Genomic DNA, 27,692 nt, shown 5'->3' with positions numbered 1-27,692 from the left:
TTAGAGTAAAAAAATAATTAATACAAGCAGAAAATATTAACTTCGGATCATTTGTGTATCATTTAGGCTTGTTCCCGTCCACACATAGTATAATAGGCACAAAAGCTGCCTTCTCCTTGTTATGATTAAAACTACCCAACTGTTTTAAGGATTTGAAAGGTAACTCTACTATATTTCAGCTTTTATAATCCAAACTCTGGAAAAATACAACTCTTTCTTCTCTCAATCCCTCCTCTCCATGTATTATAATTCCCAGAAATTTAAATACATTTCTCTCCTTTTAGAAGATATCTTGTCTTGGATACTTTGAAGCCAAGCCTTTGTGAACATTTGATTTAGTCTTCACACTCAAAACTGAGTGGAAACACTTTGTTCCTTTTACCTAAGGGCATTTTTGTTTAAATCTAAGAGCATTTTCACAAGCATAAAACAAAGGAGGGGGATGAGAAGTGCCAGCAAAGTGACATATGTGAGATGGGACACATCAGCAAAGAACCAGGTCCATGATTATGTGAATCAGGGAAAAATATCTGCCCGTAAATTTTTTTGTTCTGCTTATTTTGATCATTTAGATAGATAAACCTTTTCTATCAAATACATTATTAGTAAAAATTAAATCTACATATAGGTTAGGAACATCATTTTAAAAAGGAACCTCATTATCACATAGATTTTGTTCATCAGATTTCATTTATTCTTTGCTTTCAGCTTTAGAAAAGGAGTTGCAATTAATTGATTAAACAAGAATTACAATAAGGGGAAAAGTTAATGGTGATTTTAAGAGTAATCTGATCAAAGCTTTAGCTCCCTGACTTTGAAAGCCAGCTCCTTTCACAGTAAGCAATCCCAGGCACTGGCTCCTAGGTGTACGGGCTCATTCTTTCAGTCATCAAAGACCTCCTGTATTTTTTCCAATTAAAGTGACAGAAACACTGAGGAGTGCCAAGAAAGCTGATAATGAAAAGTACTAAATCTTTTACAAAACTTTGAGCTGAACAAGGCAGAAGCTCTGGCTCAAAGGCAAAAGAAATATTAATTTTCTTGTACATAATTAACTTAAATGTTTTCCTAAAAGGAACAAGTAATGACAGGAGATGCTCTAATATCAGTTCCTCTTAAGTTAAAAAATGAGCTTGTTGCCTTCCAGCTCCATTAAATAACTATTCTGGGGAAATCTTATCTAGGCTGGTGACCTTAATGTCATTTCTGATGAGACAATGAGATAGATATGAAGGCCATTTTGTAAGAAGAGTGACCTTAAAATGGACTAAAAAAAGTCAAAGAGTGAAGCTTTCTTGATTTAGGGAAATTCTGGCAGATAACATTTCTATTTTCTTAAAGGCTACAAAGAAATATATAAAAAGAGACTCATTCATTCAAATAACTAATATTTGTTGAATACCTACTGTATGCCAGGTGGTGTGTTAAGCACCAGAAATACAACAATGATCAAAAACATAAACAATCCCTGACCTTGTGGAGGTTATAGATTAGTGGGGTAGATTGGTACTAATGAAATAATATCAAATTGAATGCAAAATTATCTACCTACCTACCTACCTACCTACCTACCTACCTACCTACCTACCTATCTAGACATCCAGAAGGAATAGTATTGATTACAGGATTTCCATGGCAGCATTATAGACTAAAGGAGTCAGGAAAGATTTCTTGAAGAAGTGGCCCTTGAGCTGGTGTCTAAAGGATGAATAGGATTTAACTAGGCCAATAACTATTGGGGAGAGGGGAGTATGGGTAGGATAAGTTCTTTAGACAAACAGAACAAAAGGCATGATGATCCTGAAGTGTCAGGAAACATGGCACATTTCGAGAACTGGGACAGGTGGCTGTGATATATTAATGGGCCGGGAGAGCATTGGAAGAGACGATGACGCTCTAGGGATGGGTACAAACTAAAACCTGAAAGGTTTGGAGATCATACCAAGGATTCTGGTCTCCCTTTATTGTTGGTTGTTTAATTGATTGATTTACTGATTGCCTTTTATCCTTACACTGAATCCCATTATCCCACATATCATCATGGACAAATATTCTAATATACTGAATGAAAATTCATTCATTAGACTAAATATTTATCAAGCACCTTCTGTGTGCCATACACCACTCTAGGAATTGGGAAGATAGCAGTGAACCAAATAGATTTAAATCCCTTATGGAGTTTACATTTATGATAAGGAAGACAGAGAAATAATGATATAAGTAAGTAAAACATAAATTGGTTAGATGTTAAGTGCTAAGAAGAATAATGATGCAGGGAATAGGAGCAGGAAGTATAAGAAACATACCTTTGTGTTTGAATATATCTTTGCTGATACTAATTTTTGTTTTGTATGAATACATTTATATTCATGTAAATGGCATTGTGCTATAGAACTTGTTTAGCTTCTTATTTTTTCTATTTGGAACCATGCTCTTAAGAACCATTCATGTTATTAGGAGTACATATAATCTGCTGCTTCTAAATGTTACATAATACTTCATGTGTCCCCATCACGTTTTATGTATCTATACTTCCAGTGATGGAAAATCAGATAGTCTCCTATTCCTTATTCTCCTTATTCTCAAGAGCAAAGCTAAGCCATGGATCCATGGTTTCGTGTGTGCGCATGTGCGTGTGGTAGTGGGGAGAGAGTGACAGTGGAAGAGAAGAGGAGCTAGCTTTGCATTCTGAAAAGACAACTCTGGATGCAATGTGAAAACTGGAGTGAGAAAGTCCAGACTATCTGTAAATAAGCTATTTAGGAGACTTATTGCAGAAATCCAGGAAGAAATAATGTATCTTAGACTAGGTTGATAGTAATGGTAGAACTGAGGAGAAATGGAAGGATCCAAACAATGTTTAAAAAGTAATTAAGGGGGGCTTCCCTGGTGGCGCAGTGGTTGAGAATCTGCCTGCCAATGCAGGGGACACGTGTTCGAGCCCTGGTCTGGGAAGATCCCACATGCCGCGGAGCAACTAGGCCCCTGAGCCACAATTACTGAGCCTGCGCGTCTGGAGCCTGTGCTCCGCAACAAGAAAGGCCGCGATAATGAGAGGCCCGCGCACCGCGATGAAGAGTGGCCCCCAATTGCCGCAACTAGAGAAAGCCCTAGCACAGAAACGAAGACCCAACACAGCCATAAATAAATAAATTAATCAATTTAAAAAAAAAAAAAAAAAAAAAGTAATTAAGGGAGGGAGATGCAAGAGGGAGGAGATATGGGGACATATGCATATGTATTGCTGATTCACTTTATTATAAAGCAGAAACTAACACACACACAAAAAGGTAATGCTGATGCCTTGGTGATAGAATGGATATGGAAGTGAGGGACAAGGATATGTCATGAGTGACTCTTAGCATTCTAATGTAGGCAAATGGATGGATAGTTATTCACTGAGGTATGAACACTGAAACATGATCCTTTACAGAGATTAATGGCCCTAACACCGGTTAACATATAAAATGACATAGTAAAACATTCCTTAATCTAACCATTCTGTGTAGCAAGATTCACAATACCTAGTTATATCCTATTAACAGTACTAGGGGTTTAAAAGTCTAGTAAAGAGACAAAAAACTAACAACCACAATATTATATTTCTATGATTACTATGACGAGGACTACAAGGGGGCACCTAGCACAAAACATACTGAAGTCTGTTTGGAGAGGAACAGAATTTCACCTGGTAGACCCTAGAGAACAGCAGAGGGAAGTCCAAGCAAAAAGGCATGTTGGCGTGTACGAATGAAATATTTTAGGGCAACTTCAAGGAATTTGTGGAGGAGAATGAGACTGCCAGTAGTGAGAGGGGCCATATTCCATGCCATAAAAAGAATTTCATGGACAAGCTGGTGGGAGCTATTTGAGCAGAGAAGTAACATGATTTGATGTGGGTACTAGATTACTCTAGCACCAAGAAAGAAAAACCGGTAAGAACACATTTGCTGTTCTCTGAGATGGTGAGAATATGAACAGTGGCAGGGACATTGGGAATAGACCAGAGGGGACACATTAAGAAGATGTTGTTTTGGGGTTAGAATTGGAAGAATCTGATGATTATCTGAATACTGTGGGGAATCAGGATGGCTCCTTGGTTTTTGACTTGAGCAACTGAGTTAATAGCTATGATATTTACTGATATTGGGACTACAGGAGGGAGAGAAGTTTTGAGGAGATGGTTGTGTGCCCAATTTAGGAGAATTTTAGTTTATGTCTTTTTGAAGGACAATACAGATAGAGGCTGTATATAGGTTTAGACCCAGGTACTAGGTCTGAGTTGGGGCTACAGATTTAAGAGAAGGCAAGTTAATTGGTGTATGTGTAGACTGAGAAGAAAAAGAATTAAGACTAAACAACTTCGTGAGTCCAGGCAGAGCAATAAGTGTAAGCAAAGGTGAGTAATACAGAATGGGCAAAGATTATAAGCATAGAATTGAACCAGGAAAAGAGGGAGAGGGTGAAAGAGACAGAGAGAGAGGGAGCAAGAGAGACAGAGAGACAGAGAGAGACAGAAGCAGAGACAAAGAGAGACACAGTGTTGATATATAGTATTTCATATATATATAAAATATTCCCATGTCGGCACTATTTTCTCTTAAATGTTTTTCATTGCATGCTAGTTTTGAAATATTTTCTAAAATGTCATCGGTGCAAACATGCTCTAAAATGTTACACTAGTTTACCTCTGGTTTTTCTTTTACATCCAAGTTCAATTTATCTTTGCATGTGATGGCCTACTTTTAACAAAGAATCCAGGTTTATAGTGTTTGGATTTTATGGCATCAATAAAGTTTTAAAATATAGTTAAAATGACTGCTCTATAAAATTTCCCCTTGTCTTGTAGTTTACATGCCCTTGTATTCTCTACTTAACATACCCCTCCCATTATTTCCTTGACATTTTCTGCTTTCTTTGCAACTGTTTTCAAATATGTGGCCTGTTTCTTCTATCAAAAAAAGATTTCACCATTTCTAATTTTAAACTTTTACTCCCTTACCCATCCTTTATACATATTTGTAAATGTAGCACAAATTTTCTAAGGTCTGGCAAGTCCCTAGATACTAATGGGATTATATTAACAATAATAACCCAAACGTCATTGCTTTTTGAACATACCTCCTACATAAACCTTTGTCCTTTGTCAAGTACCTCTGCTTATAATGCTGGAGGTGGGCAGGACATTACTGTTTGTCCAGCATTTCTCTGTTTGAGGAATCCACCACTGTGTGAGCATTGAGAGAGGGAGAATCCTACCTTGCACTGCAGAAATATGAAACAAAGTATCACCCTGAACACTGGCAGCTATGGTGCTGTCATGCAACCTAACGTCAGTCAATCAGATACTCTTGCAGAGAATTTTGAACTGGAGTGATTGACCTAAAGAAGCAGAGAGAGCTGAGAATGTGATCTACTGTTGAGTAGCAGTGGTCCAGTTGTAGGGTCCAGTTTTCAAAGCTGGCAGTCCTAGTAGTTGACAGAAGTCAGAGATACTCAATGTAGTTATTTATTTGTATTAAATGTCCTGTGTATGCAAAAATAAACTCAAAATGGATTAAAGATCTAAATGTAAGGCCAGACACTATAAAACTCTTAGAGGAAGACATAGGCAGAACTCTATGACATAAATGACGGCAAGATCCTTTTTGACCCATCTCCTAGAGAAATGGAAATAAAAACAAAAATAAACAAATGGAACCTAATGAAACTTAAAAGCTTTTGAACAGCAAAGGAAACCATAAACAAGATGAAAAGACAACCCTCAGAATGGGAGAAAATATTTGCAAACGAAGCAACTGACAAAGAATTAGTCTCCAAAATATACAAGCAGCTCACACAGCTCAGTATCACAAAAACAAACAACCCAATCCAAAAATGGGCAGAAGACCTAAATAGACATTTCTCCAAAGAAGATCTACAGACTGCCAACAAACACATGAAAGGATAGTCAACATCACTAATCATTAGAGAAATGCAAATCAAAACTGCAGTGAGGTATAACCTCACACCGGTCAGAATGGCCATCATCAAAAAATCTACAAACAATAAATGCTGGAGAGGGTGTGGAGAAAAGGGAACCCTCTTGCACTGTTGGTGGGAATGTATATTGATACAGCCACTATGGAGAACAGTATGGAGGTTCCTCAAAAACTAAGAATAGAACTACCATACGACCCAGCAATCCCACTACTGGGCATATGCCCTGAGAAAACCATAATTCAAGAAGAGTCATGTACCACAGTGTTCACTGCAGCACTGTTTACAATAGCCAGGACATGGAAGCAACCTAAATGCCCATCGACAGATGAATGGATAAAGAAGATGTGGCACATATATACAATGGAATATTACTCAGCCATAAAAAAGAAACAAAATTGAGTTATTTGCAGCGAGGTGGATGGACCTAGAGTCTGTCATACAGAGTGAAGTAAGTCAGAAAGAGAAAAACAAACACCATATGCTAACACAAATATATGGTATCTAAAAAAAATAAAATGGTTTTGAAGAACCTAGGGGCAGGACAGGAATAAAGATGCAGACATAGAGAATGGACTTGAGAACACGGGGAGTGGGAAGGGTAAGCTGGGACAAAGTGAGAGAGTGGCATGGACATATATACACTACCAAATGTAAAATAGATAGCTAGTGGGAAGCAGCCACATAGCACAGGGAGATCAGCTCGGTGCTTTGTGACCACCTAGAGGGGTGGGATAGGGAGGGTGGGAGGGAGACGCAAGAGGGAGGGGATATAGGGATATATGTATACATACAGCTGATTCACTTTGTTATACAGCAGAAACTAACACACCATTGTAAAGCAATTATACTCCAATAAAGATGTTAAAAAAAAAAATATCCTGTGTATGAACACGGTATCATATAGTCCATTCATTAGTAGTTAAGCATAGCCCTGCTGATTAGTGACATTTAGCATTTTTTCATATACCTGTTGGCCATTTGTATGTTTTCTTTGGAGAAATGCCTATTTAAGTCCTTAACCCATTTTAAAATTAGTGTATTAGTTTTTTGCTTTTTGTTTCTCTTGAGTTGTAGGAGTTCCTTATATATTTTGCTGATTAACTCTTTTTTCCCCACCTTCCAAGGCAATTTATTGATTACTGTGTGCCAGCTACTGTGGGTTTTAGGCCTATAAATATAAATAAGAAACTCTCACTGAAGCAAAGGGCTTAAAGCCCAGTTGGAAAGACATATAAAAAGATGATTACAACAGAATTTGATTAAGTCAATAAACTTTTGTTCTCTCTTTCCTTCCCTCAATCCCTGCCTTCCAAAAGTAATTATTGCTCACTGTATTAATTTTTTTTACCTTTTGACTTCACCCATTTTTCCCACCAGCAACCCTTGCCTCTGGCAACTACCAAGCTGTTCTCTGTATCTATAAGCTTGTATGGTTTTTGTTTGTTTGGGTTTGTTAAAAAAAATTTTTTTTTAGGTTATACATATAAGAGAGTTCATACGATATTTTTCTTTGTCTGTCTGACTTACTTCACTTAGCATAATGCCCTCAAGTTTCACCCATGTTGTTGTGAATGGCCAAGATTTCATTATTTTTTTTATGACTGAATAATATTCCTCTGTGTGTGTGTGTGTGTGTGTGTGTGTGTGTGTGTATTTCAATTTCTTTATCCATTCTTCCATCAATTGATACTTAGGTTGCTTCCATATATTCTGGCTATTGTAAATATGGTGCAAGGAATACGGGGGTGCAGATATCTTTTCAAGTTAATGTTTTTGTTCTTCTCTGAAAAATACCCAGAATTAGAATTGTTGGATCATATGGTAATTTTATTTTTAATCTTCTGAGGAAACTCCATACTATTTTCTATAGTGGCTACAATTCCCACCAACAGAGCAAGGATGAGCATGGCCACATCCTTGCCAATGCTTCTTTCTTTTCTTTTCCAAATCCATTAACGTTTTAAATTTATTTTTTCCATTTTCTTTTTTTAAAATTTTATTTAACATAGGAGTATAGTTGATTAATAATGTTGTGTTAGTTTCAGGTGTAGAGCAGAGTGATTCAGTTATACATATGCATGTATCTATTCTTCTTCAAATTCCTTTCCCATTTAGGTTATTACACAGTATTGAACAGAGTTCCCTGTGCTATACAGTAGGTCCTTATTAGTTATCTATTTTAAATATAGCAGTGTGTACATGTCAATCCCAAACTCCCAATCTATCCCTCCCCCTAACCCTTCCCTGCTGGTAACCATAAGTTAATTTTCTAAGTCTGTGTGTCTGTTTCTGTTTTGTAAGTAAGTTTGTTTGTATCATTTTTTTTTATACATTCTGCATATAAGTGAGATCATATGATATTTGTCTTTCTCTGTCTGATTTACTTCACTTAGTTTGATAATCTCCAGGTCCACCCATGTTGTTGCAGTTGGCATTATTTCATTCTTTTTAACGGCTGAGTTATATTCCATTGTACATATGTACCAAGTCTTCTTTATCCATTCATCTGTCCATGGACATTTAGGTTGTTTCCATGTCTTGGCTATTATAAACAGTGCTGCAATGACATTGGGGTGCATGTATCTTTTCGAGCCAGGTTTTTCTCTGGATATATGCCCAGGAGTGGGGTTGCTGCATCATATGGTAACTCTATTTTTAGTTTGTTAAGGAACCTCCATACTGTTTTCCATAATGACTGTACCAATTTACATTCCTACCAACAGTGCAAGAGGGTTTGCCTTCCTCCACACCCTCTCCAGCATTTATTGTTTGTAGACTTTTTGATGATGGCCATTCTGACCCGTGTAAGATGATACCTCATTGTAGTTTTGGTTTGCATTTCTCTAATAATTAGCGATGTTGAGCATCTTTTCATGTGCCTCTTTGGCAACCTGTATGTCTTCTTTGGAGAAATGTCTATTTAGGTCTTCTGCCCATTTTTTGACTTTTTTTTTGTTTTTGTTTTTTTTTTTGGATATTGAGCTGCATGAGCTGATGGTAAATTTTGGAGATTAATCCCTTGTCAGTTGCATTGTTTGCAAATATTTTCTCCCATTCTGTGGGGTTTTTTTCCCTTTCGTTTATGGCTTCCTTTGCTGTGCAAAAGCTTTTGAGTTTAATTAGGTCCATTTGTTTATTTTTTGTTTTCATTTCTATTACTCTAGAAGATAAATCAAAAAAGATATTGCTGTGATTTATGTCAAAGAGTGTTATGTATATATTTTCCCCTAAGTGTTTTATAGTATCCAGTCTTACATTTAGGTCTTTATTACATTTTGAGTTTATTTTTGTGTATAGTACTACAGAATGTTCTAATTTCATTCTTTTACATATAGCTGTCCACCATTTATTGAAGAGACTGTCTTTTCTCCATTGCATAGTCTTGCCTCCTTTGTCACAGATTAATTGGCCATAGGTGCATGGGTTTATTTCTGGGCTTTCTATCCTGCTCCATTGACCTATATTTTTGTTTTTGTGCCAGTACCATACTGTTTTGATGACTGTAACTTTGTAGTATAGTCTGAAATCAGGGAGCCTGATTCCTCCAGCTCCTCAGTGCTTGTTATTTCTTGTTTTTATGATAATAGCCATTCCAAAAGGTGTGAGGTCATATCTCATGTGGTTTTGATTTGCATTTTCCTGATGATTAATGACACTGAACAACTGTTCATGTACCTGTTGGCCATCTGTATGTCTTCTTTGGAAAAATGTCTATTCAGATCTACCCATTTTTAAATCAGTGTTTTTGTTTGTTTGTTTGTTTTTGTTTTTTTGCTATTGAGTTGTATGAGTTCTTTATATATTTTGGATATAGCCCTTTATCAGATATATAATTTGAAAATATTTTCTCCCATTCAGTAGGTTGCCTTTTCACTCTGTTGATGGTTTCCTTTGCTGTGCAGGTTTTTAGTTTGATGTAGTCTCACTTGTTTTTTTGTTTTTGTTGCCTGGGCTTTTGGTGTCATTCATGAAATTGCCAGGATCAATGTCATGAATCTTTCCCCCTATGTTTTCTTCTCACAGTTTTATGGTTTCAAATCTTATGTCTAATTCTTTAATCCATTTTGAGTTATTTTTTGTGTACAAGATAATGGTCCAAGGACTTCCCTGGTGGCGCAGTGGTTAAGAATCTGTCTGCCAATGCAGAGGGCATGGGTTCGAGCCCTGGTCCGGGAAGATCCCACATGCCGTGAAGCAACTAAACCCGTACACTGCAACCACTGAGCCTGTGCTCTAGAGCCTGTGAGCCACAACTACTGAGCCCACGTGCCACAACTACTGAAGCCCGTGTGCGCCTAGAGCCCATTCTCTACAACAAGAGAAGCCACTGCAATGAGAAGCCTGCGCACCGCAACGAAGAGTAGCCCCTGCCTGCCCCAACTAGAAAAAGCCCGCGCACAGCAACAAAGACCCAACGCAGCCAAAAATAAACAAATAAAGTAAATAAAAATTTAAAAAAAGATAATAGTCCAATTTCATTCTTTTGCATATGGATATCCAGTTTTCCCAGCACCATTTGTTGAGGAAACCATCCTTTACTCTTTATATTCTTGGCACCCTTGTCGAACATTAGTTAACTATATATGTGTAGATTTATTTCTGGGATCTTTATTCAGTTCCGTTGGTATATATGTCTGTCTTTATGCCAGTACCATGCTGTTTGATTCTTTTAACCTTTTTATGTATTTTGAAATCAGGAAGAGTGATGCCCCCAACATCATTCTTTTTTCTAAGGATTGATTTGGCTATTTGTGGTCTTTTGTGGTTCCACGTGAATTATAAAATTGTTTTTTCCTACTTTCGTAAAAAATGATATTGGGATTTTGATGGGGATTGCATTGAATCTGTAGATCACTTTGGATAGTTTGGATGTTTTAGCAATATTAAATCTTCCAAAATTGATGAATATGGAATATCTTTCCATTTGTTTATGTCTTTTTAAAATGTTTTCATCAGTGTTTTGTAGTTTTCTGTATACTGGTCTTTCACTTCCTTAGTTAAGTTTTTTAAGTATTTTATTCTTTTGGGTGCTATTGTAAAGGAAATTATTTTCCTAATTAGGCCTTACATTACATTGACTGAATATTTTCCCAATGGGAAAATGTTCCTTCAAGCACAGACTTTGTGTCAAACAAGGCTGGAAGCAATTTCAATTTTGTCATTTACTACCTGAGAGACTTCTTACAATTACCAAACATCTTTGAGCTTCAGATTCTTCCTTGTAAAAAGCATTAAAATAATACTTTCATGGAAGAAACAATGTGAAAATTACAGGTAGCATATGCAAAGCATGAAGTCTAGTGTATTAGTGAAGATTATCTAGAGAAAGAACAAATAGGATACATAGGCCTAAAAACCAGGAGCATCAAGTGTTAGGAGAAGATTGATGTCCAACTCAGTCAGGCAGACAGAAAATTCAATCTTCCTTCACCTCTTTCTTCTACTCAGGCTCTCAACATGTTGACTGATGCTTGGGGAGGGCCAATATGCTTTACTGAATTCACCAATTCAAATGCTTATCTATTTTGGAAACACGTTTGTAGACACACCCATAAACAATGTTTAACCAGATATCTAGGCATCCCAAGGTCCAGTCAAATTGACACATAAATTAATCATCACATCTGGTACTGTTTTTGATCTTTTGATGTTGTAGTTTTTTCAGCCTAAGTGTTTATCCATTTGTGTATCCCATTTAGAACAACCCTACAAGAGAGTTCTTAGCTCATGTTTGGCAATCCCAGCAACTATTTACCAACACATTGAGTTTATTATTTCATCAGCCCTGGTTATTAGATAGCATTTCTTTATATCTGACCACAATCTTTGTCTCTTTATCTATTATTTGTCCTAGTCCCACTCTTTAAGGTCACACAGAACAAGTTTCATTTCTCTATGATGTCCCACTCATCAGTCATTTAAACACAGTGCTCATGTAATCCTAGAGCCCTTTCAGTCCCACACGAAGTTCAAGACAAATCCAAGATTAGCATTTGGCCTTGCCATTCCTAGGCCTCAAATGCATACTTGAACAAATAATTCTTGGCTTCCTCTAGGCCACAGTTGTTCCCCACCAATGCCCTGTTTCCCTGGAGCACTGCAGCCAGCCCTTCACTAGCTATCCTTTGTATTTTAATACATTTTTAGACCTTTTTTTTTTTTGGCTGCAAATGAGACAGATTCTGTTCCAGTGTTATTTTTCAGAAGATATGATGGGCATGGTGGTATGATTTAGTTGACATCAAAGAGACCAGAACTTTTTGGAACACGCAGGTGCAGCCTGGGATGCAAACCACTCCATCAGACAATCACCCAGTTCTGAACATTGCAGTATTATACTTCTATTTAATTCCTTCAAGTGCCAATAATTCTGGTACTTGAAAGTACAAGATTGCTAGCACAAAAAAGTTGCAAATGACTGTTCTAGGACTTGAATCCACCCTGCCTTAGCAAGGCCTGTCAAAGTCAATTCCCTCTCTAGCAACCTGATAGTCCCCCCGCGCCAGCATCTTCCCTTTAAAACCCAAACACTAGCTTTTCAACCTGCTGTCTCAATATTTTCATGCTCACATTTAATGTATTTTGTTACCTTTGGCAAGATCTTGATCAATATTTTCTTATTTTGAGGCAGCCGTGATCTACTTTCATGCACTCTTGGGAATGTTCTACTCTCTTATATGATTTCTACTTCTACTATTGTTTATGAAAAATAGATGCCATGAGGATGCATTTTTTCATTAATAGAGGAGTTATATAAAATTTAAATGAAACACATAAACAAAAATACTTTTCAAGTTACTGCAAACCCATGTTGGAAGGATATAAACAATTCTATTAAATATTATTTCTGAATCCATTTCTATAATAAGAAGTTATTGGAGTCTACCAAGGAGCAAGTGTGGTCTCAAATTACATATAATAGAATTAAATCAATGGTAACTGTAAGAATACTCAAGAATAGAAAGTAATAAGCAACAAGAATACATGGGATGTGTTTCTCTGAGATGAGAATGAGTATTCACAGGGTATGGTTTAAAAATGAAGTAAAATTTTAAATTAAAGAATAAAATAAGAAAAAAAGAATAAATGAAAATAAAGTGCATCTCTTCCTTTGTTAGCTCAGTATTTTCATATACTCAGAGACAAACATTTTTTATTCCCCTTAATAGCTTCCTAATTACTACTAAGAAAGCCTGTGTAGATAATAGGATAAGGATTTGAAGATGAAAGAATAATAAAAGAAGAAAATGTTATATTTTCTAAACTACAGGGATATGATATAATTTATTAAATTATAAAGAGAAAATGAGATATATATCAATTGAAATAATTTTTTCCATTCAAGCAAATATTAATTATGTAGGACCCATTTGCCAAGAGGGCAGATTCCAATATACCACTGGACTTATTGAATAACATGAAAAGTGTAGTGAATTGGGGTAAATTGCATCAGTTTTTAGACATACACCATGCCAAACCATACAACTTGTGTTTGAACAAAACTCCCATGAGCATGCCCATTTCTAAGACAGTGTTGCTTCCTATGAAGGACAGAGAAGTCATTTTAGTTAAATTTCTACTCTATTCAACAAGTCATTGCCTTGTGGGAACATTTATAAATATCATCTCCATTATTCTTGTTGTTCCTTATAGCTATACAGGTAAAAAAAAAAGAATTGAAATGTAAGATCCAGAACCAAGATATAAAACCATTTGAAGTATAAAATGTAGCATATCCCAAAAGAGGAAGAATTTTAGGACATAGAGTAGGAATACAGCAGAGAATCCATGTAGGCTTCTCAATTTTCAGGAGAAATCAAAAGATAAACAAAGCAAGAATAAAGAAAGAGAATAGTGTCAGTGGGCTGCTGGTATAAACAAAACACTTGAAAGATCAGCAAAAAGAAAATCTAAATTGTGAGAGAATAAAAATATGACAGGAGCTAAATATTAAAAGGAAAACAAGCAAGAAGAGTACTAAAACGAAGGTTAGTGCAAAGGTAGGACCAAGAACGTGAAGGAAAAACATGATAACATAATGTTTCAAGAAAGCTTCCCACTGTAGGATATCTTTAACTTCTGATTAATATGTTTTGCTTTTAAGATGAGTATATATAACACTCTCTGAAGGTGAACTTTTCATGAAAATAAACCAAGATAATGATGTATTATTTACCCCCCAAGTTGTAAATATAGGCTTTGAAAAAGTAGCCTGCAGCTATCACTCCTTAAGATTCCTGGGGGACAGGTGAGTGTCTCAAAAAGTGAAAAAAAATCTAGAAACTAGTATGTTAAGATTAAAAAAAGAGCAGATGAACTTGTAAATGTGCATTTTATTAATACATTGATTTTAACAGTTTGGTAATGCACTGATAGTTTTATAGATCTATTTTAAATCTAACATATTCAAAAAATGACAAACATTATTGGGGCCAAAGAATATGTTGTTTCCAACTTCATTACAATCTAGTCATTTTTCTAAAGTATATTTATATGTGCCTAGAATGCTTGGGGCATATAAGAACATCAGGTTTATCTGCATTTATAGAACACATTCATAAATTAATTATCAATAGTTTAATCATGTTAATTCGAATATAAATTTGAATGCATCTTATAAATTGCTTCTAGACAGAAGATAGTTAAAATATTTTATAACAAGATATGTGTTCCATTTGCTTGGCATTTTCAGGGAGTGTAGTATTCTATTTAGGTGAATATTCTAGCCTTTCCCCTTTAGAAGTTCAAACTTTAAAATTTTAATCACCTTTGAAGCAAATCTTTCTCAAATATTACGTTTTTGCATATACCTTAACCTTTTCTGGATAGCTCAGGGTAATTATTAGGAAAATCAATAGCTGTGCTGGGTTGCAATACTCCGCTGTCATCTGGGAGACTGATGAGTGCTCCCACTATAACAAATGACCCTAGACGACTCTGGTTTTTAAATTTCATCTGTACATTTTTTGTACTTTTCCCCTGTCTTAAATCCCTGTGAGGCTGTCAGCATGCAGGCCTCTAGGAGTCTCCATCGTCTCCCCTCCCTCCCTCACATAAACCATTGCAAGCATCTTCTTCTAATTTGCTGCTACATTTTACCATAAATGAGAGACTCATTAAACTGAGGGAAGATAGGGGAAGAGGGAGGAAAGGAGTTAAAGTTACCAAGTCTGCAAATATTATTTGTAAAATGAATATTCCTGCACATACTTGAAGGTAGAAATGATAGGAAATGCCCATGTTGCAGTGGGTTATACTTCACTTCAAGTATAATAATACTTGCTTCATCTCCAGGGAAACCAGATGGCTGCATCAGAAGATTTTTCTCTGGAAGTTTTATGGAAACGATTGACTCTCACCCTCAGAGAGTGGGAGCATAAGTCAGAAGTATCTAATCCTTCTGGGAAGGACCATGAGGGATCCGGCCTGGAGAACCTTTCTGTTCTTACGGGCTAGCCCAGAGGCAACAGATGCTTTTGGGAAATAGCACCCTCCAATATCAGGTCACAATGCCAAAGGACAGGTTTCTCTAGGTAAATGTATGTCCCCTGCTGTAATATCTTCAGATATGTCATGGAGGTAGGGGAGTAAAAGAAAAAAAGCTCAGTGGAAAAATTTAAATCAAGTCTTTACCTTTTATTTACCTATCATAAGGTTCATGTCAGTTTGAGCTTCCTATATATTGTTTAAAACTTTTTTGCTTATTGACTCTTTATGTTGTGTTAAGTATTTGGTTTACCACCAGTAATCAAATTTAAAATATAAAATTTTCAGAATTATCATTGTACCCATTAACTGTTTAGTGAAAGGAATCAAACTTTCACCTATTGTAAGAAAATTTAAAGAAGTCATCCTAATGTAAAAGAGAAAGAGAGAGAGAGAAAGGTGAAGTGGGAGTAGAAATCTTATTAGCAATGTATAATTAATAATTGAATAAAATTTTATTTTCATTTCCTTTCCATTAAATCTCCTAAGAATAAAAGAAGAATAAACAAACTCATGCTCCCTTATACTTTATTGAAAACCAGCCAGAAAATGTTAGTGAAATACCTAATAAATTCCAAGTACCATATGTCCATGTTAATTAGAATGCCTTCACATTTCTTTATTGAGAGAACACACATACTAGTTCCTTTGTTTTAAAATAACATTCTGAATTTGCATATTTTCCAATATATCCTAGGACCTTTCTATCTCTCCTGTAGGTTTGGCCTCATTACTTCTGTTCTCCAACTCTCTACTGACTTTCTATACTAGAGGTAGAGAAATCAAGAAAGTCTTTGTAAAACTTTTGAAAAAGATTAAAACAAGCATGAACAAAGACAGGAGTTATAGGACAGGGTAATTATCATTAGTTCAAGAAGTATGTAGGTGGCACCATCCATGGAACTTGGGAGGTGGAGCTGGTGGGGTGGGGGAGGTTTACTGGAAGATACCGTTTTGTTGACTAAGCTTACTAGGCTTTGAGTTCAGGAAATCTGACCAACAATGAATCACTGCAGTGAAAACCAGACTACGAGGAATGGCCATAGAAAGATAAGAACTATATTCTGGAGAAAGTGTTACAGTGTAGAGGATACTGAGAGAAAAACAGGTATGGGAACTCAGAACAGGGACCCATGAGGTTAACAACGAGATTTAAGACAAGAACAAAATGATTACAATTATAATACAAGGTAATCTAGGACAAGATTCTGAAGCCAAATTGATGCTGCAGCTCTAAACTTCTGACCTAGAGCATTTTGAATTAGGAAGTAGATGTGGTCCAGGGTTTCAATTCTATTTGAACTTCTGCATAGGGATTAAGGGGTTCCCATTGTTTGGTTCAAGGAAGGAACTTAGGCATTCATTCAATTTATATTCATTGAGTGCTTCCTAGGTGACAGAACCATTCTAAACTCAAGAATTAGCAGTGGTTCAAATTATCTGACCTCTTGAGAAGCCTACATTCTAGTGGGTAGACACTGACAATAATCAAATAAACAAATGGACATTGATGCATTTTCAGTTACAGTCAGTACAATAAAGAAAATAAATCAGAGGAAGGGAATGGAGAATGTCAGCAGGTGTTATTTTGGATAAGGTTGTCAGGTAAGAGTTTCCTGAAGATTCTTAGATGAATATCTCAAAGTAAGAAAAAGGAATATGTGGTTATTTGGAACACAAGTAGTCTAGGAAAATGAAATGACAAATTGAAGATCCCAGGTAGATGAGAATATGCTTGTTCTGTTTGAGGAACAGAAAGGAAGCCAGCATAGCTAATATAAATAGGCTGACGACAGTATAAGTAAAACTTCCCATTTTGTTATAACTAATAACAAGTATCAATTTCTGTTTTTACTGGGCCCTAAAAATTCATACTTTTAGTGTCTTTAAGAATTAGTTTTTATGGAGAAAATCCCATGCAGACAAGATATGTTGACCACTTGATCCTAATTTTTTATCTGGTTGTTACATACATACATATACAGCCCATAACAGATCTAAGAGAGCCAATTATTATATAAAGAGGGACTAACTGCTTCGGCATATTAAATTTTAACCTAATGTTATGAATGATTTTCCATAACTGTCAGAGTTTGAAGCCTTCAATAAGGAAGAGCTTTCATAGGGTATGAATCTTATACAGCATGATTGCTTTTAAATATAAGGACAGCAGGGTATTTTTGAGAACTGGTACTTCAGTTACAGTTTGACTAATTTTTAGTCAAAGCACTCAATACCTCTGTCTACTTTGCAGCATGATCAATGGAAGCCTCAAAGTTTCAGATATTGTTTTGTGCACAGGATGAATGAAAGTTGCAGTTTATAAAAACAATTCATAAAACCATCTACATCTACTGTAACTTTGTTGGAGATTGAGATCAATGTTCTGAAATAAAGTATTTAGTAATAAAAATTAGGACACAGCTTTCCTATTTTTTGATGATTTCTAGTCCCCCAGAGATAAATAACAGATCTGTGGTTAATCAGATTCTAGACTCCGCTGTCTCTTAGATCAGAAGTAAGGAAAATATAAGGAAAGAATGTCTCAGAAAGTTTTATTTTTCAGATTTGAAATTCAGATACAAAAAAAGCTTTTGTAGAGTAGGATGTTAGGTTATAGTTTTCAAATAACTAATGTATGAAACAAGTCTCTGAAAAAAGTTTGACAGGAAGGGGACATTAGGGCATCACTGAGAATAACGGGAATAAATGAAACTTCTCCTTTAGGAAGGTCTATATGTCTAATCTAAGACTAATGGCAAGAGCCACTGATAATCACTATGTTGATGTTATTTTAGAGAAACATGAACTCTCATGCAGAAGACTGTTGTAATCAATTTGATCAAGAATTGATCGTGTGGAATGAGTGAATTTACTGTCTTTGATAGTCATGGAATTGTAAGATCCAGTAAATATTTTTCAATATATATTCACAGCTGCAGCAATACACAAATAAACATTACAAAATATTTATTATCAATATTGTTATCCATTTTTGTCCACTCAGAAAAACAACTCAGAGGTGAAAATATTCACCCAATCAGCAAAGGCAAATAGGTTCTGCTTGTTGAAGTAGTGAAGAGAAATATAAGTAAAAATTTTAAAGTCATGCAGTTTTTCTTCCCACTAAATGAGGGGCATGATATTTATTTCATGTGAAATCTCAATTTGTTTCAGATAAAAATTTATAAAGGATGTGTACAGGAGTTAGAAAATCATTGTAATTAAAGACACAAGCTTGAGGGAAATTAAGGAAACCCCAAATATCACAGTTTTGGAATCCTCAGCTTTACCTAATATCATTATGGGTTGTGAGAGAGTCAAAGAAGTGAGTCTTATGCCCATGAATACTGGCTTTATTTTAATAATATACTCCAAGAAGGTTGGTCCTGTTCCTTTCAGCTACACTGAACAAAAAAATATAGAACTAACAGGAAACTGGTTAATATTGCAGTTTAGGTAATAGTAAACAAGTCATTTTATTTTCCTTGACTTCAGACTTTAAGTTATAATTTACATGATAATATTAAATTAGTTAATTAACTGATTGGTCTGTTCCTTCTAGTTCCTTTTGGGAAAAAAAGAGTACTTAGAAATAGGCGTTTGCATGACATACTTTGGAAAAAGCTGGGCTTAACAAAAGTCCCAAACCAAGAGGGAATTTTATCACATTTTAATGCACAATAACACTTCCAGTCTTAGTGCCTTACACAGGAGCAAAGCAGCATGCAAAAATCATATGCTCTCTGCAAATACCTTTGAACACATAATGAACCACTTACAAAAAACCTCTGGCCTTGTAAGATCTCAAAGGGGTGTAAAACTTCACTAAATGTGTTTTTCCTTTACTGGTCAAATAAACACATACTGAATTTTATGTGCAAGTGTTTAGTGTTTCTAAAATGAACACCCAAATGCACAGCTTAGAATCTTCCACGATAGGAAAATTGCCAAGAGAAAGAAAAAGAAGGAAATAGCAAAAGAAAAAAAATCTTACAATATGTAATAATAGCTGGACCCTTTTAACTGCAAGCTCCAAGAATCTACTGTTGTTGTGGAGGTTATTACTTACATAGTAAAAATTTTCTCTTGTAATAGAGTATAAGGGAAAGAGAAACAATGACAGTTTATCTCTTTTTTGGTCTCCTGGAATGACAGCAATCTTAGCATCAATTGAAGCATTGATCTGCCCTTCAGGAAATATTTACATTTCAGTGGATAGAAACTTGGACTGATAGAAGAATGGTTTTTCTGAAGACTATTTATAGTACTAATAATGATTTTTTATTGGATTGAGCATCTCTCTGTCACCAGTGCTATCTTGACTGGAAATAGAGATTCAACATTTCAATAATAAATGCACCAAGGTCATACTAAAAAAAGTGGATGTGGATTTTAGTTAGTAAAATTAAATGGATTTATGTAAAATTTGTTGTATCTCTTCTCTCATCATAGGAGTTATTGGCTTATTTTCCTAGAAAATTATTTGTCCTTAATATTTAAAATTTTGTAGGATTGTATGTGTTATACCAGGGAGAACAGCACTCATTTATGTACAGTTGTGAGAAAACTTGAATTTCAGAGGCCTTGTAATAAAATTGTTTAAGAAACTATGTGGGCTGTTAACAGTTGGCTCAAGTCCATATACATTAGGGTCCATGAATAGAAGAAACCACAGCATCAAGGTGAAGGTGAGTGCCATATTTACACTATATTCTGCAGATGCCCTAATAACTTGCTGGGTTTGATTTGGTCCTCTTAAAAATTGAAGGACTATTACAATTGAGCTTATGTCCATTTAAAGAAAACCTTTAACTTTAAGAAACTTTAAGGGTTTCTTCAATAGACAGAAAAAATAGCTTTGTTTCAATTTAAAAGCAGAACAGCAAAATATGATAGCAAATGTTACAACAGAACTGCTGCTCTGGAATATGACTGTGGATGATCTCACTAGATGAATTAAATGAAATAAGAGTCCAGGTGCAGCTCAGGGGACATGGGTTTGTTAAAGATGTCATTCAGAACTCAGGGTGAGGCAGTGTGAGTGGTCAGTGAAACCATGAATGTAGCATTCCAGACAACTGGAAGAAGTAGGTCAGGCAGGATTCACGGATTTAGAGCCCTGGGTAATTCAGCACTTCGGACAGTTCCCAAGGGCACTGCTTCCTTCCAGGTACTTAGAGTACTTAACCATTAGATTACCAAACCTACTTATTTAATTCTACCTCGCGGTGCCACATTTATACCTGCATGTGACCTTAATCCCAACGGAATTGTCTGCATTCATCCACAGAGCTCTGTGGTCTGTGTTTCACATGAAGCCTACATCTTCAGTCCTGACAGGAAGGTTCATGGTGCTCTTCCTGTTACTTGAGGTTATGTCAGGCTTGTCACTAGGCCTTGTTATATTAACTTAATTTTCAACCTGACTGAATATGAAAAGATGAAGATGAGGTCATCCAAGTCATGGAAGAGTCTTTACCAACACCTGATGGTCCATTACAGTCAAGTCCTCCGGGCCATTTACGTGCAGAGCCATTCAGCAGCTGTTGTATAACAAACTGAAATGAGGTGCTCATACTAGATGGGGGGTTGGTGATGCAGAAAAAGACTTTAAGAATCTGCTAAAATTCTGCCTAGCGCCATGTGGCCTAACTGTAGAAGGTAACACAAGTATATTAAGGCCTTCCTTGCAGCCTCTGGTAATAACAGAATTGTTCTTCTGGAGCAAGGACTTTGGGCCAGTTTCTAAGAAGCAGAACTACAATTCAGGATAGTCTATCTCATTTCTAATCAAAGGACAAATTCCAGATTAAAATTAGAATTATTGACAACAAGACAGAAGTATATACATACATATATCAGTCTTAAGGATCCTACATGGTTAACAGGTTTCTGACCTTAATGCTCAGAGGAACTCAATTTCTTTTTAATTTCTTTAGTGGATTCACAGATATCAGAAATGGATTTTCTAGCCTAGCTGAGAGCTCTAAAGAGTACTGAGAGAGCATGAGAATGATCTAGCAAGGAGGAGGAAGGAGAACAATGGCCCAAACACTGCAGAAGGGAGAACATATAACAGAGAAAGTGGTGTTTTGTTATTTTATGAGAGAGTGATACCACGAAAGTTTGACAAATATAAAAGCTCTGAGGTCCTTCTTTATCTAGTTGAGTAGTACATGATTGTTACTCTGTATATTCTGAAAGCACCAACAGCAGAAAACGCATTCCCTCGGCTTCCTTGATGAATAACACATTAAAAACACAAATAACTCAGGTAGCTCTGAGTCTGGAGCTAGTGATTAATTCTGAAGGAACAGCAGTGATTTTTATTAGAATGCCAATTCTACTGGTTCCTCAGCTGTAACTGTTGGAAAATCTGAAGATTCTGAGATTTGAGAAGGCTCCCTAGGTGTCCACCCAGATGGTTATGCGACCTGAGAAAAGAGCTTCTTATTTATTCAAGTACACAGTGTGTATTTGTAAATAACAGTATTGATTCCCCAAAGTCATATGTGTAAATCAGCCTTATTATTCAAAGATCAGCTCTATGCATGCTTGGGAGATTAACAATTTGGCACCAATTTAGCCAACTCTACTCTCAGTGCTGAAAAAACGTCTGAAGAAGATTCAGGATAACCCACCCTGACTCACAAAACTTGGTTACGTTTGTATGGTTTCAGGATATTTCCCTCAAAATTTAACTGAAACCTAAAATTTAAGCTAGGCTTTATTTTTAAATATTGATATTAAACTTCATGACATCTAGTTTATCATGAGAATACAGGAAATTTAACATGAACATTGGATTTAATTTTTTCACTTTCTATACAGTTAATACAATCTTTATTTAACAAAAAAAAAAGAAAGGAAGGGTCATACTACTCTTGGAATGCTCGTGGATATTAAGGCATTTGTTCTTTGCTACATAACTATGACATTTAAATACGGTAACTAAATACAAGGCATTATTATTAGCAGACATGCAAACTAATGAATGCCACTGAATCATGTTGCAAAGCCCACAGGAAAACATACTACAAAATTTATTGTTAATTTACTCTGACTTCTTTGATATCATTATTTTCTATGATTTATAATTTATTTTTCATATATTATTTAAGGCAGCTTATATGATCAACACAGCTTTTTTATTTAACTGCTATGTATAAAACAGATAAGCAACAAGAATATATTGCATAGCACAGAGAATTATAGGCATTATCTTGTAATAACTTTTAATGGAGTCTAATGTATAAAAATACTGAATCACTATGCTGTGAAAACCTGAAACTAATACAATACTGTAAATCAACTATACTTCAATAAAAAATAAATATAATATTTTCAATCAACCCTCACTATCATTCATTTTTGACAATTAGAAGAAGAAACAACACTCATTTAAAACCATTTTCTTTTCGTGGGTATTTTTGCCTATTTCCTATGAATGTGGAAATAAGCAACTAAATGTCTGACCCATAACTTAGGCACATGTCTCAGCCTAAATTGCCTTAGGAGTGTGAAGTAAAAAGAGATTTTAATACTTCTAACAACTTAAAAATACTGAGTTCTTAAATAACTATAGTCCACTGGACATCTACAAGTAAATGAAGGAGGAAGAGGAGGGCCAACTGTTACAAACCCAGTTTAGTTGCTCATGGTAGACCTCTGATATTTGATGGGCTAAGCAGCAATGCATGTGAGTTTTGTTTTAATATCACTCACTATTAATTGCAGTTCAGTAAAACTAGATTCATCTTTGGATGTAATAATATATATAAATATAGTTTACATATACAGTAACTGTGACGTAGGAATAAAGGTATTATTTTCTACTGTTTTTTAGTTATATTACTTTAAAATTTCATTATACAGACACAGATCTGTAACTTCATTAGACATAAACTACATACATGTAGATGTTACTTGAACATTTACATGCAAGCATGTTATTTATTTGTATTTTTCAATGCTATCATTTCTCCTTTTATGGATAAGACTACTGAGGTTCAGAGATACTCACTGGGTTACTTCATATTCATAGTGGGTAAGTAGTAAAGCCGGGTTTGGAACTGAAGCAGATTCTGGCTTAGGTTACACTGCTTCTTCCTCTGAATCATACGTCCCACCTTCAAGGTTTTAATTTCATTTGTTCATGTTTGACACGGGCACACAAGGAAACCTGTGGTAGAGCTTTGGAGTTCATCCACAGATCATATTTTCCTACACCATCATTTTGCATGAGAGGCAAGTGAAGGCAAGTGAAGTGAAGCAACCGGAGAAAACTACACAGAGGTAGTGACAAGACTGGAACTCAAGCCCTGTGCTCTTTAGATGCTACCTAGAGATGAAGATAATTTATCTGCAAGATCACAGCTTAGCCTCAGGATATCCTGATCACAAGGATACTTCAGTGGGTATGTGCATACACATTTCTCTTGGCTTCTTAAGAGTAGAATTAACGCAGACATATTTTAATTTTTCTTTACAAAATACATTTCTAAAGTGACCTCATTAAAGCTCTCAAACCAAAACAACAGCACATTAGTAATCTGGTGCTCTAATGCATTTCAGTCAAAGGAGAAAAATGTGATGCGATGAGAAATAAATTCAGCGGTAGAGCTGTGCTTACCTTCATAAGTCCCACTTTCTAGGAGAGCACCACTTTTCTCCAATTCCATAAAATCTTCAACAGTGATGAAAATATAGTCCACTCCAGGAACCTCACCCTCCTTATGTGGCCTTGTGGTGCCTGAACAAGGAAAATTAAAAACAAAGGAAAGACTCTAAGTGATGTGTTGCTGAACTTTAGAAATACCACCATACTTCTGAATATTCAATAACACTTGTTTGTACATCCTGCGAGCTGGCAGTTTGCATTTGTCCTTCTGTTTGTTTGGAAACAGAAAATAGCAGGGGGTTAAGATTAAAGTAAACATACAAAGCATTTTTCTTCATCAAGTTTATAGAGTTCATTGCCATGGAATGTGGCTGCATAGGTTTTTCAGTGAAAAATGCAGACCATTGTGCCCTTTTTGAAGAGGTGGCTTGAATATTGGGCCAGGAGTCTGCTAGCTCAGGAATTTACATATCTCTCTTCCATGAATGGACCTCTATTGTTCTGCAGAGTGCTTTGCTATGACATAAAATACAATGGAAAATAGAAATGTTAGCAAAATGTCAATTTACCTTTATATTTTCATGATCTGCTCCTTTATGGGGGGGGGGTTGTTGCCATTTGTTAATTTTGTGCCAAATAATAGCTTATATTTGATTTAAAGGATAAGAAAAGCTTTATTATTACTTAAAATTAAATAACTAAATAATAATTAGAATTGAGTAATAATTATAATTAAATTAGTATTATGTTAGTAATATAGTACCCTTCCTCCCTCCCTCTCTCCCTCCCTCCCTCTCTCCTTCCCCCCTTCCTTCCTTCCTTCCTTCTTTCTTTCTCTCATTATTGCCTTAAATTCTGACTGAATTGGGAGGTGACACACTCCAAGGGGTTACTGCATGGGTCCACCACTCTTGTTTCCTGCATCACCTATAGAGTAAACAGCTTCTGTGACCAGGGTGACAGAACAACAGCCTGTGGCTCAGTACAGCTCCACTGGAGAAGTCAGTCTCCCAGACCTTCTGTCTAGTTTGTGAGGTGGGAACCAAAACAGAGACATATTAAAGGCTGTGGGTTTGTTTTCTGTAATACTTCCTTCCCTGAACATGCCTTAAGCTTCTTTTCTTTTTCTGTGCCACCTATATATGACATTTTGCATGTCAGATTGGAATTTTTGTAATGCATACATGCAAATAGTATGCAGAAGTACATAGAAGGCAAATGTGTAAACAAAGTACTAGTACACTGGCAGGCTTATTCACATGTATACTATCGTCCATCTTCTCTATAAACTAAACAAAAAGTATTTCAAACCCTTAAATTTATTTTCACTCTCCAAAATCTTTATCAACTAGGCCATGTAATAGCCAGTCAGTTCTCCTTTTAGTCTATTAGGATCAAATCTGGACTGCAAACGAGAGGCCTAAACTAATATCAGAGTATACAATGTGTTAGGAAAATTCATTTTTGGTAAAAATGATTAATTTCCATTGAAAAAATTTTTTAAAATTTGAAGGCATTATGTTCTAAAATTAAATTTTACAACCTTCTTTGGGGGTTGCAAAACAATTATTTCCCCATAGTCATGTTTAATGACTTTCCCCTGAATTTGTTATTTTATTTTGTTTAACTGAGCCACATTTTATAATATTCCCTACTGCTTTTAATGTTATAAAATATAAGCCTCCCACACCTAGTATGCATAATGTTGTCAAATTAATGTTTCTATGAAAACCTTAACTTTCAATATCCTGACTTTTATATGCTTAACCCTTGTGAATTAAAAGCACATTAACATGGTTTTTGGCAATCAATTTGTTTTTGTTTCTTTAGAGCACACTCTAATCATTAAGAAAAATCACATAACACAGTTTCAATTTTCCTTCCTAATTTATCTGCATATTTCAGAAGCTACACGCTTTGATTAATTAACTGCTTGCACTGCAGTAATGCATTCCCAGCACAATGTGAGCATAAGACCACAAGCTTAAGGGCAATTTCCAGGGCTGCTGACTTGACTAGAGTGGCTCGCCTGCACCAAATTCTAGTGAACGTGTTTGGGGTTGTGCTTTTCTTGGAAGGACCATGAGTACTTTGGTTCACTGGTTGTTTTTCCATCTACGTCTTACATCTCAGGCCAATGTGACTGACTTTTTGCCTTAGGGATCCAGCCTCCCCTGTGGCTGCATCAGTGTCACCTGTTGCTGTTGACCTGCTTCTTGCTGGCTGCCTATTTGGACTGGGGGTTCGCCTACCTCACTGTTGCTTGAAGAAGTTCTACACTACAGTCTTAAAAGCTGCATTTCCCATCTTTGACATCAGTCTCCCATCCTTTTCTCTCATTCTGTTCTTCTTTCTAATTATAACCTCCAGTCTCCTGATCGCTCCTAATTTCCATGATGTTCCCCATATTTGACTTCATTTGCCTTTCTACTAAGGGACTGGGAATCTAAAATGTCTTCTTTCCTTTAGTTCATCTTCACCATTTTCCAAGTCTTAATAAGCCTCCAAGTTCCCTATTGGCTATTTCATTCAGAGACTGCAGCTGCTATAGAAAACCATGAACTTTCACTGACAAAGTACCCTATAAATTTAGGCTTTCTAATGTTAGTTTTGTTGTTGTTGTTGGACAAGTTTTTGTTTATTCATTTTGGTTTTTTTAAATTGAAGTAGAGTTGATTTACTATGCTGTGCCAATCTCTGCTGTACAGCAAAGTGACTCAGTTTTACACATATAGACACTCTTTTTAAAAATTCTTTTCCATTATGGTTTATCCCAGGAGACTGGATATAGTTCCCTGTACTATACGGTAGGACCCTGTTGTTTATCCATTCTAAATGTAATAGTTTGCATCTACCAATCCCAAATTCCCAGTCCATGCCTCTCCCTCCCCCCTCTAATGTTAGTTTGATTCAACTGATGCATAGCAACCCTTTTAATAAGTGTCTTCTTCCCTCTTTGACCCACCATGTTCTAATACTCAAGGGCTTTGACTTTTCAGCAGAAGACATTAGCTCATTCTCTTTCTGGTAATATAAGAGATACTCTGAATTAAAAATCCTTAAAGTTTCCTAATGTCTACCTCCTTCATCTGCATTATCTTCATCCTTAATTGTAATCATCCATCCATCTTGCTAAGACTAATCCCTTCTCCTCTGCTTTCTTTCAAAGTCTAGTTTTTATTTTTTATCAAAGTTACATATACAGATATTTTAAAGAGTCCACTTCTACAAGGTTTGTTAGTCTACAACTCTACGTTATTTTTTTTTAAGTAGACTGTCATCACCCCCCCCCCCACACACACACACCTTTCATTTTATCCAGCGGTAAACACTTTTAACTCTTTTAGCTGATTCTTTTGTTTTACCTCCATGTCTTTAAATAATTTTTCAATACTTATGATGGCTCTTGTTTTTTTATTTTTATTTTAGTCACTATTGATTTCTTGGTAAAGAAAATGAATATTTAGCTCTTTTTTGCCCACACTTCTTCACATCACTTCCTCCTTTTTCCCTTCTCCCATTCTTCCAGTAGAACAAACTTGTGTTAGATTACTATTTAACATTTATAATAATAATACTATGTAAATCTATTTCCAGCAGA

At 35.7% G+C, this 27,692-nt stretch overlaps 1 protein-coding gene across 9 annotated transcripts in view; it reads right to left on the bottom strand.

The window, feature by feature from the left end:
* Positions 1-27,692, bottom strand: part of MAGI2 (membrane associated guanylate kinase, WW and PDZ domain containing 2) — a 1,338,650-nt gene that overhangs the window by 572,600 nt on the left and 738,358 nt on the right. For all 9 annotated transcript variants that reach the window (XM_036863218.1, XM_036863220.1, XM_036863221.1 and 6 more), the window contains exon 3: positions 24,104-24,223. In XM_036863218.1, the coding sequence (XP_036719113.1) occupies positions 24,104-24,223 (120 nt within the window). The remainder of the gene's footprint in view (positions 1-24,103; positions 24,224-27,692) is intronic.

This window comes from Balaenoptera musculus, chromosome 9, assembly GCF_009873245.2.
Source record: "Balaenoptera musculus isolate JJ_BM4_2016_0621 chromosome 9, mBalMus1.pri.v3, whole genome shotgun sequence".
Classification (NCBI taxonomy): Eukaryota; Metazoa; Chordata; class Mammalia; order Artiodactyla; family Balaenopteridae; genus Balaenoptera; species Balaenoptera musculus.
Note: the sequence above shows the minus strand (reverse complement) of the source record. Positions and strands in the feature narration are given on the sequence as shown.